The 16,765-nt window shown below is 52.3% G+C and overlaps 1 protein-coding gene across 6 annotated transcripts in view; it reads left to right on the top strand.

The window, feature by feature from the left end:
- Positions 1-5,943: 5,943 nt before the first annotated feature.
- Positions 5,944-16,765, top strand: part of MARK2 (microtubule affinity regulating kinase 2) — a 58,398-nt gene continuing 47,576 nt past the window's right edge. For 3 of the 6 annotated variants that reach the window (XM_086677104.1, XM_086677101.1, XM_086677096.1), the window contains exon 1: positions 10,147-11,759. In XM_086677104.1, the coding sequence (XP_086533230.1) occupies positions 11,679-11,759 (81 nt within the window). In that variant the 5' untranslated portion in view covers positions 10,147-11,678. Of the gene's footprint in view, positions 6,545-10,145; positions 11,760-16,765 lie in introns of those variants that run through there. The other 3 variants (XM_086677105.1, XM_086677103.1, XM_086677097.1) reach the window with 2 other exon arrangements.

Here is a 16,765-nt window from a genome sequence, read left to right as displayed (position 1 = left end):
GCCCAGGCACTGCACGAGGCACCAGGGACACTACCAGGAACCACACTGTGTCCCCGCTCTCCCTGGGGTTAGCGCTGATCTTCCCGGGGAGGGAGGCAGGGGAGGAAAGCAGGAATTTCGTCTACAGACATTCTGCCTGCCGGCTCTAGGTGTGGCTGTACAGCTGGGAGGTATGCGGGGACATCCCCTTGGCACACTGGTGACTCCTGGCCCGGCCTGGCCCCTACCTCCTCCGGGAAGCCAGGGAGAGCCCAGGACACCAGCTGGTACCAACCCCCTCTGCCAACTCTAAGTTGGATGTTGGCCCACCCGACATCCTCGTGAGATGGGAACTCCTTGGGGACCGGTCTCCTTCATGCCACCACAGGCTTCGCTTCTTTCCGCCAGTCCTTCCTCGTAGCGCTTACTTCTCCTTGGGATCAGACTCAGCATCACCTCCTCTAAGACGCCTTCCTTGCTACTCCGTCCAGTTCCCATGCTCCCACAAGCCCCAGATCATCCACTCAGGGTATCTCCCTCTGAATCCCATGAAAAACTGCCCACTTCTGCTTCTCCTGGGTTGCTCACAGGGCCTCTGCCAATGTGGCCGCCTGACACCGCATCCAGGATGCCCAGCCTTTTCAGTGTCAGTGGCCACAGAACCCTGCCTGTGGACAGTGACGCAGTTATGGGAGCGTTGGGTGGTCCAAAAGGCGACTCTCCTCCCAGAACAGACTCTAAAGGTGGCTTCTCTGCCTGATGCCCCTTCCCCGCCCATCCCTGCCCCCCCCCACCCCCAACAGGGTGGTCATCCTGCTGCACCATGAGGACATGTGAGCAAAGCCGGAAGGGACACTGTCCCCTCCATCCCAAGCATGGTGGTACCTGACCATGACTGAAGAAGGGTGGGAGGGATATCGTTGCTGGGCTTGGGTTTGGAGACCATCTTAGACCTCGAGCTGCTATTACAGAATACCATCAACTTGTGGCTTATGAACAGCAAATCTATTACCGTTCTGGAAGCTGTAAGTCCAAGATCAAGGTCCTGGCAGATTCAGAGCCTGCTTCCTGGTTCAGAGAAGGCAGGCTTCTCTCTATGTCCTCACGTGATGGAAGGGACTGGGGAGCTCTGTGGGGTCCCTTTTATGAAGGCATTAATCCCATTACACATGCAGGGCCCTCCTGACCTAATCACCTCCCAAGGCCATCACCATCACCTTGGGGGTTAGGATTGCAACATACGAATCCTGGGGGGACACAGACATTCAGACGATACCATTACAGATGACTCCGTAGAGAGCGGCAAGTCCGGCTTCCCCTCATTGTACGGACAGGGAGCCTGAGACCCGAGGGTGGGGGGGGGAGGGAATTACCTAATGGCTCATGTGATCCATTAGTGACAGAGCTGTTGCCAGAATGGGCTCTCTTACTTCCGGTCCAGTGTTGTTCTCCAAGGAAGCGGAGAGGTTATAGCAGAGAGAATTAAAAGGAGGCTAGCGTATGCCTTCTCGTAAGAGCAGCCTACGCAAAGCGCTGGCCATCCACCAGGCTCTGTCTAAGCATGTTTCGTATATTAACTCATATCCTCACCAATCAACCTTATGAAGCAGGTGCTTTTATTATCCCCATTTAAAAGATGGGAAAATTAAGGTAGAGGGAAGTTTAAGAGGCTTGCCTGAGACCACACAGCTCCCTAGGAGCACCCTGGCAACAAGGCGTGTGTGTTGACTCACTACCCTATTTGCCTCTCATGGGCTAAGATGACTGAGGTCGACTCCCCTAGCAAGGGGCTGAGCCCCTCTACACTTTGATTTCCTTATCAGTAAGCCGGGGAAACAACAGTGCCTTCTGCTCATTGTGACTCTGGCAATGTCTGCACAGTACCCAGCTCTCAGTGCGTGTTAGCAAAACCAAGAAAGGGGAACAAGAACGGTGGGTTGGGCAGCGACACGGATAACAAACGTTCTAGACCATCAGTGCTAAGGTGCCAATTTTTCACGCACCAACATCTCGGAGATATCCTAAGTTCAATATGATGTCTGGCAATGGAGATAAAGCGCACGATGGAAATTCAGAGGCATCAAGAAACACAGGACAAAACGGGGCAAGACGGGAGGGTCTGTGGCCAGTCAGGGGGCATACGTGCGGCTTGCTTCGCACCAGACATCCGACTCTTGATCAGAGAGCAATTCTGGACCCTGCCTCCCACCCTGGAGAGGGGCCTGCACTGAATGATGAGCATGCTCTCCGGCTGCATGGCTTGGAAGGAGAAAGATGAAGAGTTGCATTGTTTTAGAGGTGAGAGAATAAGGATGCCTTCCATTTGAGCAACCTTACCTCCCCTTGACTTCTTTCCTCTGTGCCCACCCACGGGGGGAGAGAGTTACCTTAACTCCTTTGTGCCTGCCAGGGCTGGGAATCCCACGATCCTTGCCTTCCCTCATTCTAGGGGGTATTGGGACTGCCCTGGAGTGCTGGTCCATTTGGTTGGTTTCTACCTGCTCTGAGGCCTGTGGTAGATGTCTTTTTTATGTGTGCTTTGTCTTGTTCAGGGTAGAAAGCTTGGAATTACCTATTTTATTTTATTTTATTTTATTTTATTTTATTTTATTTTAGAGAGAGAGCACACAAGCAGGGGAGGTGCGGGGGGGGGGACAAAGGATCCCAAGCACGCTCCGCACTGACAGCAGAAAGCCCAACGTGGAGCTCGAACTCACAAACCACAAGATCACGATCTGAGCCGACGTCAGTGACCGAGTCACCCAGGCGCCCCTGGAATTACCCTTAACTCTTCTCTCACACGCCCCCTAAGCCAATCCACTGAGAAATCCTGTCGGCCCTACCTTCCCAGTATCTCCCAAATCCAGCCACCTGTTGCTACTTCCACGGCTGCTGCCCCGCTCGAAGCCACTGGGCCACTGAGAGGCTCAAGCCTCTCCCTTGAATTCTCCTAAAAGTCTCCTTCCTGGTCTCCAGGCTTCTGTTCCTGCTCTGCCCCTTTACCCGATTCTCAACTCAGTAGCGGGTCCACTCGTGTCACAGCTCCCCATCCCGTTCCGAGGAAAAGCCAAAGCAGTGGTCCACCCTGCCTGGTTCCCCATCACCTTTCGGCCTTCTCCTACTGCTCCCTCTCCCTCTGTTCCGGTCCCATTGGCCTTCTTGTTCTCCTGCCTCAGGGCCTTTGCACTGGCCAGAAAGCTCCACCCCCAGATAGCCACAGAGCTGACTCCCTCACCTCCTTTAAGTCTTTGCTCAACGGTCACATTCTCAGTGAGGCCTACACTGACCACCTTAGCACTGCAACTCCTATTCCGCCCACTCACTCCTGTAATCCGGATCACCCTTAGCTGACGGCTTTTATTTCCATGGCACTTAAGACCTACTGTGATGTTCGGTGTCTGTATTCGCCAACACTTTTCCCACCACCACGACTGGCTGCAGAACTTGTGGGGCCCAATGCAAAATGGCAATGCAAGTCCCCCTTGGCAAACATGTCAAGAGGGTGACAGCAGAGCATTAAATCAAGTTCAAAGCCATTCTAAGAGTAGGGCCTTTTGTGACTGCCCAGGTCACAGGCCCAGGAAGCCAGCTCTGCCTATCACGCAAGGGAGCTGGCGAGAGCCCTCAACCAGGGCAGAAGTGTATTTGGAGCTGGGCTGTAGGCAGATTATTCTGGCACATCTGGTGGGATAGGTTGGAGGGAGTCTAGGCAGGGAGACCAGTTAGGCAGCCTTGTGAGGAAGAGGAGGGGACAGGTGGGGTGGAGGTAGGGGGCTAAGGGGCGGAAGGCAGGGGGTGAGAGCCAGAGTGAGAAGCAGGGAGGCGGTAGAGTTTGCTTAGACAAGAGCATGACAGGAAAGACCCCCTGCGAGCTCACCTTCCTTTGCTCCTCCAACTCCTTCCTTCCCGCCACCCCCAGCCTCCGAACGCTCCGGGGCACAGAAATCAGCCTTGTGTCTCCCTTTGGCCACCAGAGGGCAGACCATTCTCGCGGATTTTCGGGATGAGTTTGGGGTGGGGGGAGTGGACCGTCCTCTGTCCTCACCTTTCCTCCTCATCTCCTTCTGTGTTCCTTCATCAACTTCTTCCTCGATGGCTGGGTGCCTGACTGGAGCTGGAGCGGGCCACGGGGAGGTGTCCTGGAGTACTGTAGGTGGCACCTGTTGCCATTTAAGAAGTCCGTCCGTCCCATCCTCCCATTGCGTCTGTCCAGCTGTCTATTTCTCTGGGTGACCTGGCCATGGGCTCCGCTCAAGATGGGGTAGATGGGAAGTGGGAGTCATCAAGTGTCAGAGGTCCATCCAGCACTTTTTCCCACAATTCCTGGGACCTCTCTGCTCCTGTACCTTTGGGGACTTGCTGCTTGAGCCTGGTCTCTGGCTCCGGAGGAGATTCTGGCTTCTGCCCACCTTAAGGGGCTGTTGAGCCCTGGGATGGAGGTGGGGCAAGTTCCAACACGTCCAGGGGACAGCTTGGAGCCAGAGAAATCAAACTAGCCTACAGCCTCTACCTGGTGAGACAGTCTAGGAGGAAGTGAAGAGTGGACTCAGTTTGGCAAGCGGGCTTCCTGTTGGAGTTGAAGTCTCTTAAAAGATGAGAGAGACCTCACTTTACTGATGAAACTCAAGTCCAGGAAAGAAGGGACCTTCTCCAGGTGCCCATTCTTTGTGCCATCCTGAGGAATCCTCGTTGTCAGGATTTCTCTTTTCTGTGAGTTTTATTGTCTTTGAAGGGATAAATGAAAAATGAATTAAGACGAAAATGTCTCTTGGGGCTGCTGGGCGGCTCAGTCAGTTAAGCATCCGACTTCAGCTCAGGTCATGATCTCGCGGTCCGTGAGTTGGAGCCCCGAGTCTGGCTCTGTGCTGACAGCTCAGAGCCTGGAGCCTGCTTCCGATTCTGTGTCTCCCAATCTCTCTCTGCCCCCCCCCCACCCCCCCCCCCCCCCCGCTCACGCGCGCTCTCTCTCAAAAATAAATAAACATTAAAAAATAAAAAAATTTAAAAAAGGGGGGGAGAATGCCTCTCCTGCCTTGCTTTACAGGGGTATTTTAAAAGGTAACTGGCGTGACTCAGTATCACCATAGTGCAATGTCATTTTGTGCTATTTTGAACAATTAAAAAAAAAGGTAAGTGGAATTCGAAGATGTTATTTAGAATGTCATCACTGAAACAAAGGCATAAATTCTCTTAATATAAGGACGTCGAGGAGCCCAAACTCAGAGATGTTATGTAATCTTTCCAAGATCACATAGCATTTTCATTCCACAGAGCTGCGGCTGGAACACAGGGCTGGAGGGGGAACCCCTGTAGCCTCCCACAGCTGGGAGACAAGGAGGCCGACCGGGTGCCTGCCCCGGACCTTAAGAAACAGTGCGGATTAGATGTGGGGGTGTATGGATAAACAGAATCCAAGACAGACGATGGCAGGTGAAGAATGTTAAGTAGACAGGTAAAAGACGCTGCCTTTGACAAGTGACACACATGTTGATAGGTTGGATGATAAAAACGAGATGGATTTTACGAGCGGACTGATGAGCGGACACGCAAACGGGGAAGTTGTTTTAGAACCAAAGGATGCCAATCGTTGGGACGGCTAACAGCCGTATTTTCTATTTGGTCAAACAATAAACATGCACAGGTGATCCACGCTCCCCGTTCAGGTTTGAAAATACCCGGAAACTGACGGAAAGAAACGAACAGTCCGACCGGGTACCACCCCAGGAACGACTCGGGGCTCGCCGGGTCTCGGGTGTTGCCGGAAATGGCCGACGACCGCGGTCGGCTGCGGGGCGGGACGGGGGCGTGGCCGGTTCACTGCACGCGGAGCGGCTTCGGGTGTTTCCGGAAACCGCAGCGAGCCTGCTTGAAGTGGGCGGGGAAAGGCCTATGGGCGTGGCTGGAGTTCCCCGAGTGGCTTCGTAGATTTCCGTAAACAGAGCCGAAGCTTCGTCTTCGGAATCGAGGCGGCGCGCGCGTCCCCAGGAGTAATCTTCTTCGGGTGTTTCCGGAATTCACCCGTAGTCCGAGGCCAGGAGGAGGAGGCGCGCCCCCCGCCCGTACCTCGCCGCTTCGGATGTTTCCGGCTGCTGCCGGCGGAAAGAGCCGAGGGCCGGCGGTGGTGGCGGCCATGTTGGGAGCAGCAGGTCCGGCGGCGGCTGCCTGTGTGCCGGGCGCGGAGCAGTGCCGCTGAGGGCAGGGGAGGAGCGAGGCAGGCGGCCGGCTGCGGCGGCAGAGAGTAGGCGGAGCGGCGCGGCCCGGCGGAAAGGCGGCACAGCCCAGCCGGGGGTCGGGGGGGTGCGGTCCGGAGCCGCTCGGAGCCGGCGCGGCCTAGCCCGAGCGGCGCATCCCCGGGCTGGCGTGAGCGGCTGCCCGGCCTCCCCGCACCCCCGGCCGGAGCCCATGCGGCGGGTGCCCCTGCTGTGAGAAGCCCCGCCCGGCCGGGCTCCGCGCCTTCCCTTCCCTCCCTTTCTCCAAGCTTCTCGGTTCCCTCCCCTGAGATACCGGCGCCATGTCCAGCGCCCGGACCCCCCTACCCACGCTGAACGAGAGGGACACGGAGCAGGTAAGGAGCCCCGAGGGCTCCCCGAATTCTCTGGCTGGGCCCCTGCACCTTGCAGAGCCTCCTCCCTCCTCTGCTCTCCTCGTGCCCCTGCTGCCACCCTGCAAGCCTCGGCTGCCCTGTCATCTGGCTCTCGGCCTCGCACATCCCCCTCTCAGTCCCGTCCTGGGACCCACCTCGTCCCGACTCCAAGCTGCACACTTGCTGACCCCCGTCTCCCCTCACCGCCCTCCTGCGCTCTTCCGTATTATCTCCCTAGCTTCCCCTTCTCTTCCCTTTTTCTCTCAGGGGCCTTTTCTGGTCTTCCTCCACCCACGCTTAAAGCCGCCACCCTCCTGCTCCTCGAACAGCACCCCGCGATTTGCCCCAGATCGTTGTCCCCCTCTTCCTCCCATCTCTCCAGCCTCGCTTCTGCTCCTCCCGCACCGGTTCTCCCAGTCCCTGGTTATCACCCTCAGGGTCCTTGCCCCGGAGTGTGTTCTCGATCCCTCTCCTCTTCCAGTTCCCCCGCTTCCCCCCCCCCTTGCTTTTTTTCCCCCCTCTTCCTTCTCCAAATTGTGCTCTCCCTCATGCTTGCAACCCACCAGCTCCACCCTCATCACCTTTCCAAATGGTTCGCCTACTCTTTGCTCATCACTTTCCCTTCTTTTCTCCAGGAGCTCCCTGGTGCCTCGCGCTGGCATTTGTTGCTTCCGTGTTTCCCAGACTGCTGTCATGCGCATAGTTTTCCCACAGGTTGTCTTTGGGGTTCCAGTCTGAAGGGTTCCCTTCAGAGTCTGGATCCCTCGCGTTCTGCCCACCCCCACCCCCCTCCCACCCCCCAGGGGTTTGGCTGAAGTCTCTCCGCCTCCTGTTTCTCCCTGAGTGCTTTACCAGCCTGCTCCCTGGACTTGTCCTTTGGAGGGAGAACATTCCTCCAGCCCCACTTTATGGGGACAACCTGTTGCTGAGTCCTCTCCCCGGCCACGCTGCATTACCATCCTTGCCCTTCTGTCTTTTCACACCGCAACACGAGCCATGATGCCTTCCTGTGTCTTCACTCCTGGCTCTGTCACTTTTCATAGTTTCTTCCTCCTTGTTTGGTACCTTCCGGTTTCTCTGCCCTCACCCGGTCTTCCTCACTCTACCTGCCTCTGTGAGGCTTGCCTTCGTCTCCTCATTAGTCTCTTGCCTTCTTCACATCGTATCTGTTTGCCCCACCGAGGCCCCTGTCCTTTCCCTCCCGATGGGCTAGTCTTTGTAACTCGCCGTCCGGGCATTCAGCATGCTAGTTTCTTGAGCTATACGCCACCTCCTCCCCCCTCCTCGTCCTGGCAATCACTGCTATCATCTGTCACCCAAGCTTTAGCGTTTTCTGTGTCACCCTACCTGTGAGCTGAGAGGCGTCCGCTTTCCACCCCTCCCCTTTCTGTCACCATGTCCGGCGTCCCTTGCTGACTGCTGGCTGCTGGCTGCTGTGTGGAGAGTCCCCTGCCTGGCACACCCTCGTTGGCGGAGAAGTTTACTAGGCCAGGAAAACTCGAGTTGAAAAAGGAGCTCTTCTCCCCTGGGGCTGCAGCGCTTTTTTTTTTTTTTTGCATCCTTTTCCCTTATTACACCCTTTATGTTTTCCTGTCGCGCCCTTCTTTCTCCGCAGCCCGATAGAACCGTCGTTATGTTCTCTCGCGTGTTCACATCCTTCCCTGAAAAATCTTCCCTCGTTTCATTGTCCTACGTTTTTCTCTTGTGTCACCTCCCCCCACCCCCCACCTTGCTCTCTGTCACCTGGGCAGTCAGGAGCTCCACGAGCAACTGTGGCCCCGAGTTTTTCTCTGTGCTGGTTGACCCTTTCGTTACTGACGGATTGATTGCTTCTGGGGGTGAAATGAGTTGAGGGGGAGGGATGGTGAATTTCTGTTTCATCACTGGGTTTTGCAACTGGCTCTGCATGGGACTGAGGTCTTTGGAAACCAGAGCATGGTCTGTATCTCCGGGTCTTGCCCTCACTTGCCGGCTGTTTTCTCTCCTTGCCGGGAACCTCTTTTTCTAGGCTCTCTTGAGGTTCCCCATTCCATTCCTTTTCCTGTCGCACCCTCTGTGTTAGCAGGTAAACCCTGCTCACCAGAGAACTTTCCCAGACTGTTGATTATGAGCTGGTAGGAGGAGGCCAAGTGACTGACTGGCACCCTCAGGCATGTGGGGAGTGGTTGTGGAGTGCCTACTCTCTCCGCGAGGCTGTGGGGGGCATTGTGTTCAGCAAAGTAGAGTAACAGACTGCCTCAATGTGGTTTCTTTGTGCTGTTTACCAAATGTAAATGTATTCCCGCCGTGGTCTCTTTTTTTCTTGTGATGTGTGCATTGATTTCCTCTCTTCCCTACATGCCTCGAATACTGCTGAGCGCATAGTAGGAAGTCGGTGCACACCCGCTGATTCGGTGAGAGCTGATCGGGTGAGCCGGTCGGAACGGAAGCTGCCCCTTCGCTAACTTCGTCTAGAGCCACGGCTGCATACTTTGTCGTCCTGTTCCAAATTATGAATTACTCATCCTGTTTGCACTCTTTGTGGACTTAGGCTCCCCTGAGCCACTTCATCGCTCCTGCTGCCCGTCCTCAAGGTAGCCAGTCATACTATTTGCTCGATATTAAGTCTCGTCCCGGTGACAGCGCAGCCTTTGAAAAAGCTTGGATATACCAGCTACCGGCAGATGCCCGTATTTTTCAAACCAAGAGAAAAGACACGTAGCAGCCCCTCGCGTCACGAGCCCAGGGATGCCAGAAGCATTGGCCTCCTTTAGAATAGCTCGTTGCCACCAGGTAAGAGCAAGGACGCTCTCAGTCCTGTCGCTGTTCTAGTTGAAGTAGTCACAGAAGTTCAGTCGTTGCGGTAAATCCTAACGTTATGAAATAAAAAGCAAGGGGTTTGGTTGGGCTGATCCCCTCCCCGCAAAGATTCTCTATCACTGTATTTAGGTTTAAATTATTTAAGCTGGTTTCCCCAGGAAATGGGTAAACTCTGCTGGTTGTCTTCAAGCTCCAATCTCTTTTTTAGCTCTTCCTCTCCCCCTTTCTTTAAAACATGTGGCTGATGAGAAGCTGTTTCCAGGAGCTCTTTGATCACATCTGAATTAAACACGCATAACACACACACACACACACAGAAAATGTTGAAGCATAAAAATAAACCTTGTACTGCAGGAAGATTGCCTGTTTGCTGTCGATTCTGCTCCTAGCACTGGAAGTGGGAGCTAAAAGAAAGTCAAGCCCCCCTCTTTAAGATGATTTTTGTGACACCTGGTTTCGAATGTGCTTTTTTCCCAGCTCTAGATGCTTCTTTCTTTTGCAGGAGGGTTGTGACCTGGGGCTGGTAGTTTTGGGGATTCTCAGTCTGTGAGCTGAGCTTTCTGCCCAGTTCTCCGAATGGCTCTGCTGGCCTGGAGGCTTGGCTGTGGTGACAGCAATCAGCATGTAGGATGCCTGTCCTCCAGCCAGCGGCGGCGGCAACAATAGGCTAGGCAGGTGCGGAGAGGGGTCCAGCTTCCCAGAGTTCACCTGCCGCTACCACGTGGAACACCTGGGAGGGGGCTGCGTGACTTCAGAGCCACCCCAGGAACCACGAGCGAGAGGGCTTCCGGGGCTTCCGAGGGAAAAGAGGAGGCTTTCGGAGGCTTTCACTACCGGCCTCGCTTCTGCTGCAGTGCGCAAGGGAGGGGGGTTGCTCTCGTTCTTCTCGGGTGCGAGTAGCATTGTTTATTCTCTTGGGTGGTTCTAGGAAGAGGAGTGTGGAAGTCTGGATGAAGTGAGCAAAGCTGACTTACGGAATCCTGTAAAGAACAACCGAGCCGCTCCAGACACATCTCCCTTGGATGCCAGGGTTGATTCTGGCTGAACGTTGCCAACGCTGAATAATTTGGTTTTAGTGTCTCCTCTGGTTGAGAGCTCGGGTGGCTCTCATTTCACTCCATGCCTGTGAACCGGGCGGTGCTGTGCTCTGCGTACGGACTCTGACTTCTGCCCTTTGACTCTGGCCAAGGGCTCCTTAGTGGTGCTGCCTTCTGATCAGGGATGTGGGTGGACGTCAGAGCATACATTCTCGCTTCCTGCGTGGCCCTAGAAATTAAGAGTGAGGCCTCGTTAGAGCGAGGGCTGTGGGCGTCTAGAGATCACAGAGTCGCTCGCCATACCGTGATCTTTGAACCCAGTGAAGGTAACCACTTAGTAAATTGTGATAATTTCTCTCTAATGTGTGGGCTTTGGGAAGTAGCTAAACAGATGGATTCAAGACAGTCGTTGAAACTCGGTCTGCTTTAGATTAAAATCAAGTTCACACAGGGATGACTGCATCTTTCAGATGGTGACCAAAGACTGGGCCTGAGATTTCTTTTCATGGTCAATGTCTTAACTGATGCCTGTGAGGTAGGAAAAAATTGAGAATTTGTTTGCCTGAGAGGTTTGCATCGTTAGGTCTCATGGGAGTCAAAAACTTCTCAGACCAGACCGTCTCCCCTTTGGACAGAACAGCCCAGCTCTCGGTGGGCATTTGACCAGGACTAACCCGTGCCTTCATGAACTCTTTCCCATTGCGCACTTAGCCACCTGGCTGGCACTTCTCTCCTCCCAGGAGCTTCCGTGACTTTCCTACATATGTATTATGTCGACGGGAATGAATATTTTATGCCGAGAGTGCAGCCAAGCCTCAGACTCTGTGGCCCATTATCGACGAGTGGGGTGGGGGCTGGGCGCCACCTTTGGCCCCATGATAGCTCTGCTAAATGGGCTCCCCCCCACCACAGCAGCACTTTGAAGCCCATTAATGGATTGGGATGAAGTAACCTCCGCAGATGGGAAGGACGAGGAGGGTGGTTGTCCTTCCTTCCCCAAGACTGCCTGGTGAGGCTTTCCTGCAGTCACCGGGGCCAGCCCCAGCTCCGTCTGCTTAGTTAAGCTGTGGACTGTGGCTGCTAGGCTTTTGCTATGAGAGGAGGTAGAGAAAGGGCTTGATTCTCTTGTAGCCTCCGGTGCTGCCGGGTTTGCACTTTCCTATCAAAGCAGAAACCGAGAAGGATGTGGAAAGGGTGGGTGGAGTTTAACCTAGGCCTTCCTCCTTCAGCGGAAGTTCAGTGGTGACAAACCACATAGGTGGCTGAGTTTCCTCCTGTTGATGGGAGACTCCAGCATTCGTACCTTTTTGCACTTACAGCTTGGATTCTCCAGGCTTCCTCGCAGCCTTCATCAAACGAGAGTGAGTCACTGCAGTGTTATCTCTGCCTTTTCCCCTTCTGTCTCAGCAAAGGGAAGAGGGAGCCTTTACAAACTTTGTGGGGGAGGAAAACACCCGTTTCCCACTTCTGGCATGGGAAGAGGCCATCTATCCCGATGTTAACTCTGAAATCTCTCACAATCGGAGCGGAATGCCACCACCCCGCTACAGCCCTCTTGGTGTAGGCATTGAATGTCATTGCTGTCTTTTAGGCTGTGATGGCCTGATTCTGGAACACCACGAGAGGATCTGGTGTCTTGGTGTCCAGTCGTCTTTCGGAGAAGGAGGCAATCCAGTTCCTTCTCTTGCCCCCTTGACCTGCTCCTCCTTGAGGGTGTAGAAGTAGATCCCTTCATCTGTATGTCTGCCCTTTGCTAGAGGGTTTGAAGTTTCTCAGTCCCTGTGCCCTCTCCCTACTTGCATTTATCCCTACGTTTTTCATTAGAAAATGGCAAAAAGGGCAAAAACAAATGTGTGTCCTTTTGCTCATCACATAGTGAACCTTCCACTTCTAAAGCCATGTAACCTCAGGTTTGGTAGGCGAGGGCGAGCCGGACACTGATATTGATGGCTAGGTGAATCCTGAGGGACAACAGATAGGAGGGTGGAAGAAGGGGGGCGGGGAGAGAGGAGAAAGGGAGGGGTGTGTTCAGTGACTGGCTCCCAGCCACCTTTTTCTTTTTAACATGAGGAAGGCGGAGCAGACCAGAGGCTTCTCTGTAGAACCAGTCAAGCTGGTTTTGAGCAGCCTCGGCCTATTTTCCCCTGTGTTCTTTGGGAAGTTGGCCATACAAAGGTCTGCCTCCTCTGGGGCTCTGCTCATTGAGGTGTGAGTCTGGATGAGGTCTGTAAACACCCCCATTCTCCCTCATTACTGAACCGGCCTCTGAGCACGAGTGGGCTTTCTCTACACCCAGTGCTGTTCAAGGCAACTTTGTCCTCCGCACCTGTCACTGGAAACTCTAAGATACAACTCCTTTCCTTGGACCCCCTTTGCAAGTCACAGCTTGGCCAAAGGCCCTCCAGCCTGGCCAGGGAAAAGCGATTGGGTTTGTGGTTTATGGATCGGGAACTGACTCCTGGCTCTTGTGATCTGGCTGCTAAATCCACTGAGGCCCCAGTCCTTTTGGCTTGATGCAGTGGGACTGTCTGTCCAGGCCTGCTGGGGAAGAAAAAAGGAGAGAGAATAGTTTTTGGTCTTTGGCAGCTCAGGAGGTTAACAGTTTAAGTGTGTTCCTGATCAGGTACCCGTAGGAAAGGTGGGAGTCATCAGTCACCACGTGCTGGCACTTCCTGAACAGCAGCAGGAAGCCTTTCTCAGGGGAAAGACCTAGGATTCTGAGGCTCCTCTGACCATCAGAGCTACTAATACAGCAGGATTGTTTTCCCAGTCCCCCAGTAAACGGAAAACTCCCGTGTCCGAAAGTTTGGTGATTAATGAGTGAAACCACCTGCAAACATAGTTCCAGCCCTTGTCCTTGCCCTTGCCCTTGGGGGGCAGGTTGCTTCTGTCACTGCTACAATGATCTACTCATTGCTTCTCTTGAGCACCATTTCACTGAGGGTTTTGGTTACTGATACTCTGTGTAAAGGGGGGCTCCTTTTCCTGCACCTTCTCTAGACCCAAGGATCTGCTGGCCCTCCCTTACCCCCTATCCCTCCCCCCCACCCCCCCACCCCCGCCAGATGGCCATCATCCGAGTGTCTTTGCATGTGGTGTTGGATGTGCTTGTGACTTGCTGCTTCGTTTGGGCCCGCAAGTGTTTGAATGACTGGTTCTGTAGTCACAGGAAGTGGGGCCCCATAGGCCTGCTTGGTCTAGCAATAGCATTCTAATTGAGTTGAGCTTATGGCGGAGTGGAAAGGAGATCCCAGCACTTGGGGACGTCTAATAAGTGGTATGTTCTGGTTAGAGCAGGCTCTGCAGCTTGATTCCCCTGTGCTGGAATCTTGGTCAGCCTCTACTGTGACCCTGGGCTTACCTAATTGTTCCAGGCCTGTTAGCTCACCTGTAAAAAAAGGAGTAATGATAGTCCCTATCTTGTAGGTATAGTTGTTGTGAGCATCAGAGAAGTTAACGATTATAAAACACTTTAAAACAACACCTGGCAGGATGTAACAATCCTCATGATCACCGTTCTTAGTTGAGCGACTTGGTGGGTTTTCTCTGAACACCATACAACTCCAGGTCAGTATGCGTTGGAAATTCTCTGTAATTGATTGAAAGAATTCTTGGTTTCTTTTAGTCGTTAGGGTCCCTCAGATGCTTTTTCCAGCATTAAAAAAAAATTTGTGGTTGTTTATTTTACTTTATTTGTTGAAGCTAGCCAGCTATCTGAATAGAATGCTTTTGGAAAGGTTTATGTGCTATTGAGATCATTTTAAAAAATGGGGGTGCGTTTATTTACAAGATATCAATATCAGGTGATTTTATTGATTAACAAAACGAAACAACCCAAAACACTACCTTCTACCTGCCCATACTTCTGTGTCGTGAATGGTAATGGTGGTGGTGGTGGTGTGTGTGCGGCCTCATCAAGGGAGGATCCAGATCCAAAGTCAGCAGACCATGGGTTTTTTTCTGAGTGCTGGGATCCAGCCGATCGCATGGGATTTTTTTCCATGTTCCTTTCTTCAGGTGCAGTATTTACCCTTTGGCAACAGGAGAAAGAAAGCTCCCTGTTTCTCTTAAAGACCACATGGGAACTTAGCAGCTAATGATTTTAGGTTCCTTTTTCACTAGCAAAGAGGCCTTCAGGGGCAAGCCCTTGTTATCTCTGTTGGCTTCTCTGCAGTGAGAAGAAAGCCTCCCCTTTGTGAGGCCTGGAAGGGTCACAGCCATTTCTCGGCTGCCCCTGTGAGTTTGTGGACTTTGAATCTTGGGCTGAGATTTTGGTCTCGGTTCGTTCCTTGTTTATCTTTGTCTCTCTTGCGGCTCCTAGAGCCTGAGCGCCTGGTCAGAACAGCAAGTAACTTGCTTAGTTTTTTCACACTGCAACTGCAGCCCAGGAGAAAGGTAACAGTGTCGCCTCAGCTCATCAGGGAATGTTTCTTTGACTGTGTTTTCCTCTTTCTTTTGACCTCTCTGCTGACTTATCTCACTTCCTTTTTTTTTTTTTTTTTTTTTTTTTCTGTTTGGTTTCTTTGAACTCTGTTCCTTCATTACCGCTGTCCATCTCGGGTTTTCATCTCTGTCCCCCTCTGCCTTACCTGTTTCTATGCCTCTTTTGTGGCATGGCTCAGGAGAGGAGTTCTGATAGTCTGAGATCTCCTTCGTGTATAGAATCCCAGTACCACCCAGTCCTTTCTCCTGTTCCTCTGATTTCTGTAAAGTTAGGGATTTGCAGCTTTAGCACACGTTTTCTTTTTATGTCTCTGGAGCCACCTTCCTTAGTAAAGCCAGGCCTGGCGATCTGACAGCTTATTAGGGTCGGCATCCTAGTTTCCCTGGTGATAGGGTCTGAGCCAGTTCTGGGCCGTTTCCTCTGGCCTATCCGGAATGCTGTAACGCTGGATCCTGTCTTGGGAGGGATCTGAGGTGGCACTTGTGAATTTTGGCAGTGCGATATTGAATGTGGTCCCCAAAGTGTGGTTTGAGGACCCTGGGGCTCCCTGAGGTCCATTCAGTGGTACACGAAATCAAAGTGAGTTTCATCAGAACATGAACGCAGTATCTGCTTTTTACCATTCTGGCTCTGTCCGTATACAGTGGAGTTTTCCAGAGGCTGAATGATGTGTGCTGACATCATCACTCTTGGCTAATGAAATGTGTGCTTTTGTATTCTTGTGTTTTCTAGAATTTTTAAGGTAGTCCTTTAAGGTATAAATAGAGATGTTTTCAGTGATGCGCTCAGTTTGTTTTCAGTACTTCTCCGGGACTCTTACTATCTTCCTTCAGTTGTGCCTGCTCTAAGCCCTGTAAACCTCGTTATTGTCCTGGAAATCATTAGTTTGATATCCCACCATTTTCCTGGCATCTTTGAGGAAACACAATAAGAAGTAAGTGCAGCTTGTAAAACGTACTCGTAAAAACTTTCGGGAAAGCTTCTAATTTTAAAAATTGTACTTACAACTTACTTTAGCACTTTATTCTAACATAGAGGAAAATTTATCATATTTCTCTTATATTCAAGGATGGATTGTTGACTTTAAAAAGGGAGATTAGAAGACTTGCAACCTCTGTTTACTGAAATGGACATATCAACAAGTGAATGGGAGGAGTCTGAAGAGTCTAGGCAAAACCGTAAATAAGAAATTAGAAGAGATGACACTGTAGCGAGAGCTATCTTCTCCTCAGCTTTATAGATGTTAATAACGCACTTTATTACGTCTTACGCAACCGAACACAGTTCAGGTAGTGCTGTAGTGCCAGTTCAGGTGCATCATCACGTCAAGACCGATCATTCAAAGTTGAAAGAAAAAGGAATCGAGAACTTTTGGTGTATACACCATGAGCTCTTTAAAAGCCAAAATTTGCTCCAGCTTTTCAACCTAGAAGTGAAAAAAAAGTCACTGACTCTTACAGGACAAGTTCGGACGTTCTTTGGCTGGAAAAGCCCACTCGGTAGCCGAGAGACTAAGAAGGTCTTGAACGGCAGACGTTGCCGAACGCCCGCTGGGTGGAGAGTCCGTGAAATGCAGGGCAGTGCCGCTTTGTGTGTACCACGACTCGTCGAATCAAAGGTTTAGGTACGAATGTGAAGACTGAGTTCACATCTTGTTTACAGAATTGTACTTTTGCCTTACAAACGAGATTTACAGACGTGGCTCAACTTGTGTCAGCACCAACTACGCTTCAGAGAATTTTCCTTTACGTGAACGCTCAGCAGTGAACGCGAGTAGCGATAAATATGCAACGGGTTGAATAACTCTCTTGACTTTCATGGTTCATCCTGGAAGAACTTCGTTTCCGTTTGCACTGTTGCACAGAAGTAATGGCAGAGAAAATCGCTGGCGGCGTAACGTAAATCGAGGCAGTGGCACCGAAC

The sequence above is a fragment of the Puma concolor genome, chromosome D1 (assembly GCF_028749965.1).
Source record: "Puma concolor isolate L17-30 chromosome D1, mPumCon1.1.hap2, whole genome shotgun sequence".
NCBI classification, from domain to species: domain Eukaryota; kingdom Metazoa; phylum Chordata; class Mammalia; order Carnivora; family Felidae; genus Puma; species Puma concolor.
The sequence above is the reverse complement of the archived record's forward strand: the minus strand, read 5'-3'. Positions and strand labels throughout refer to the sequence as shown.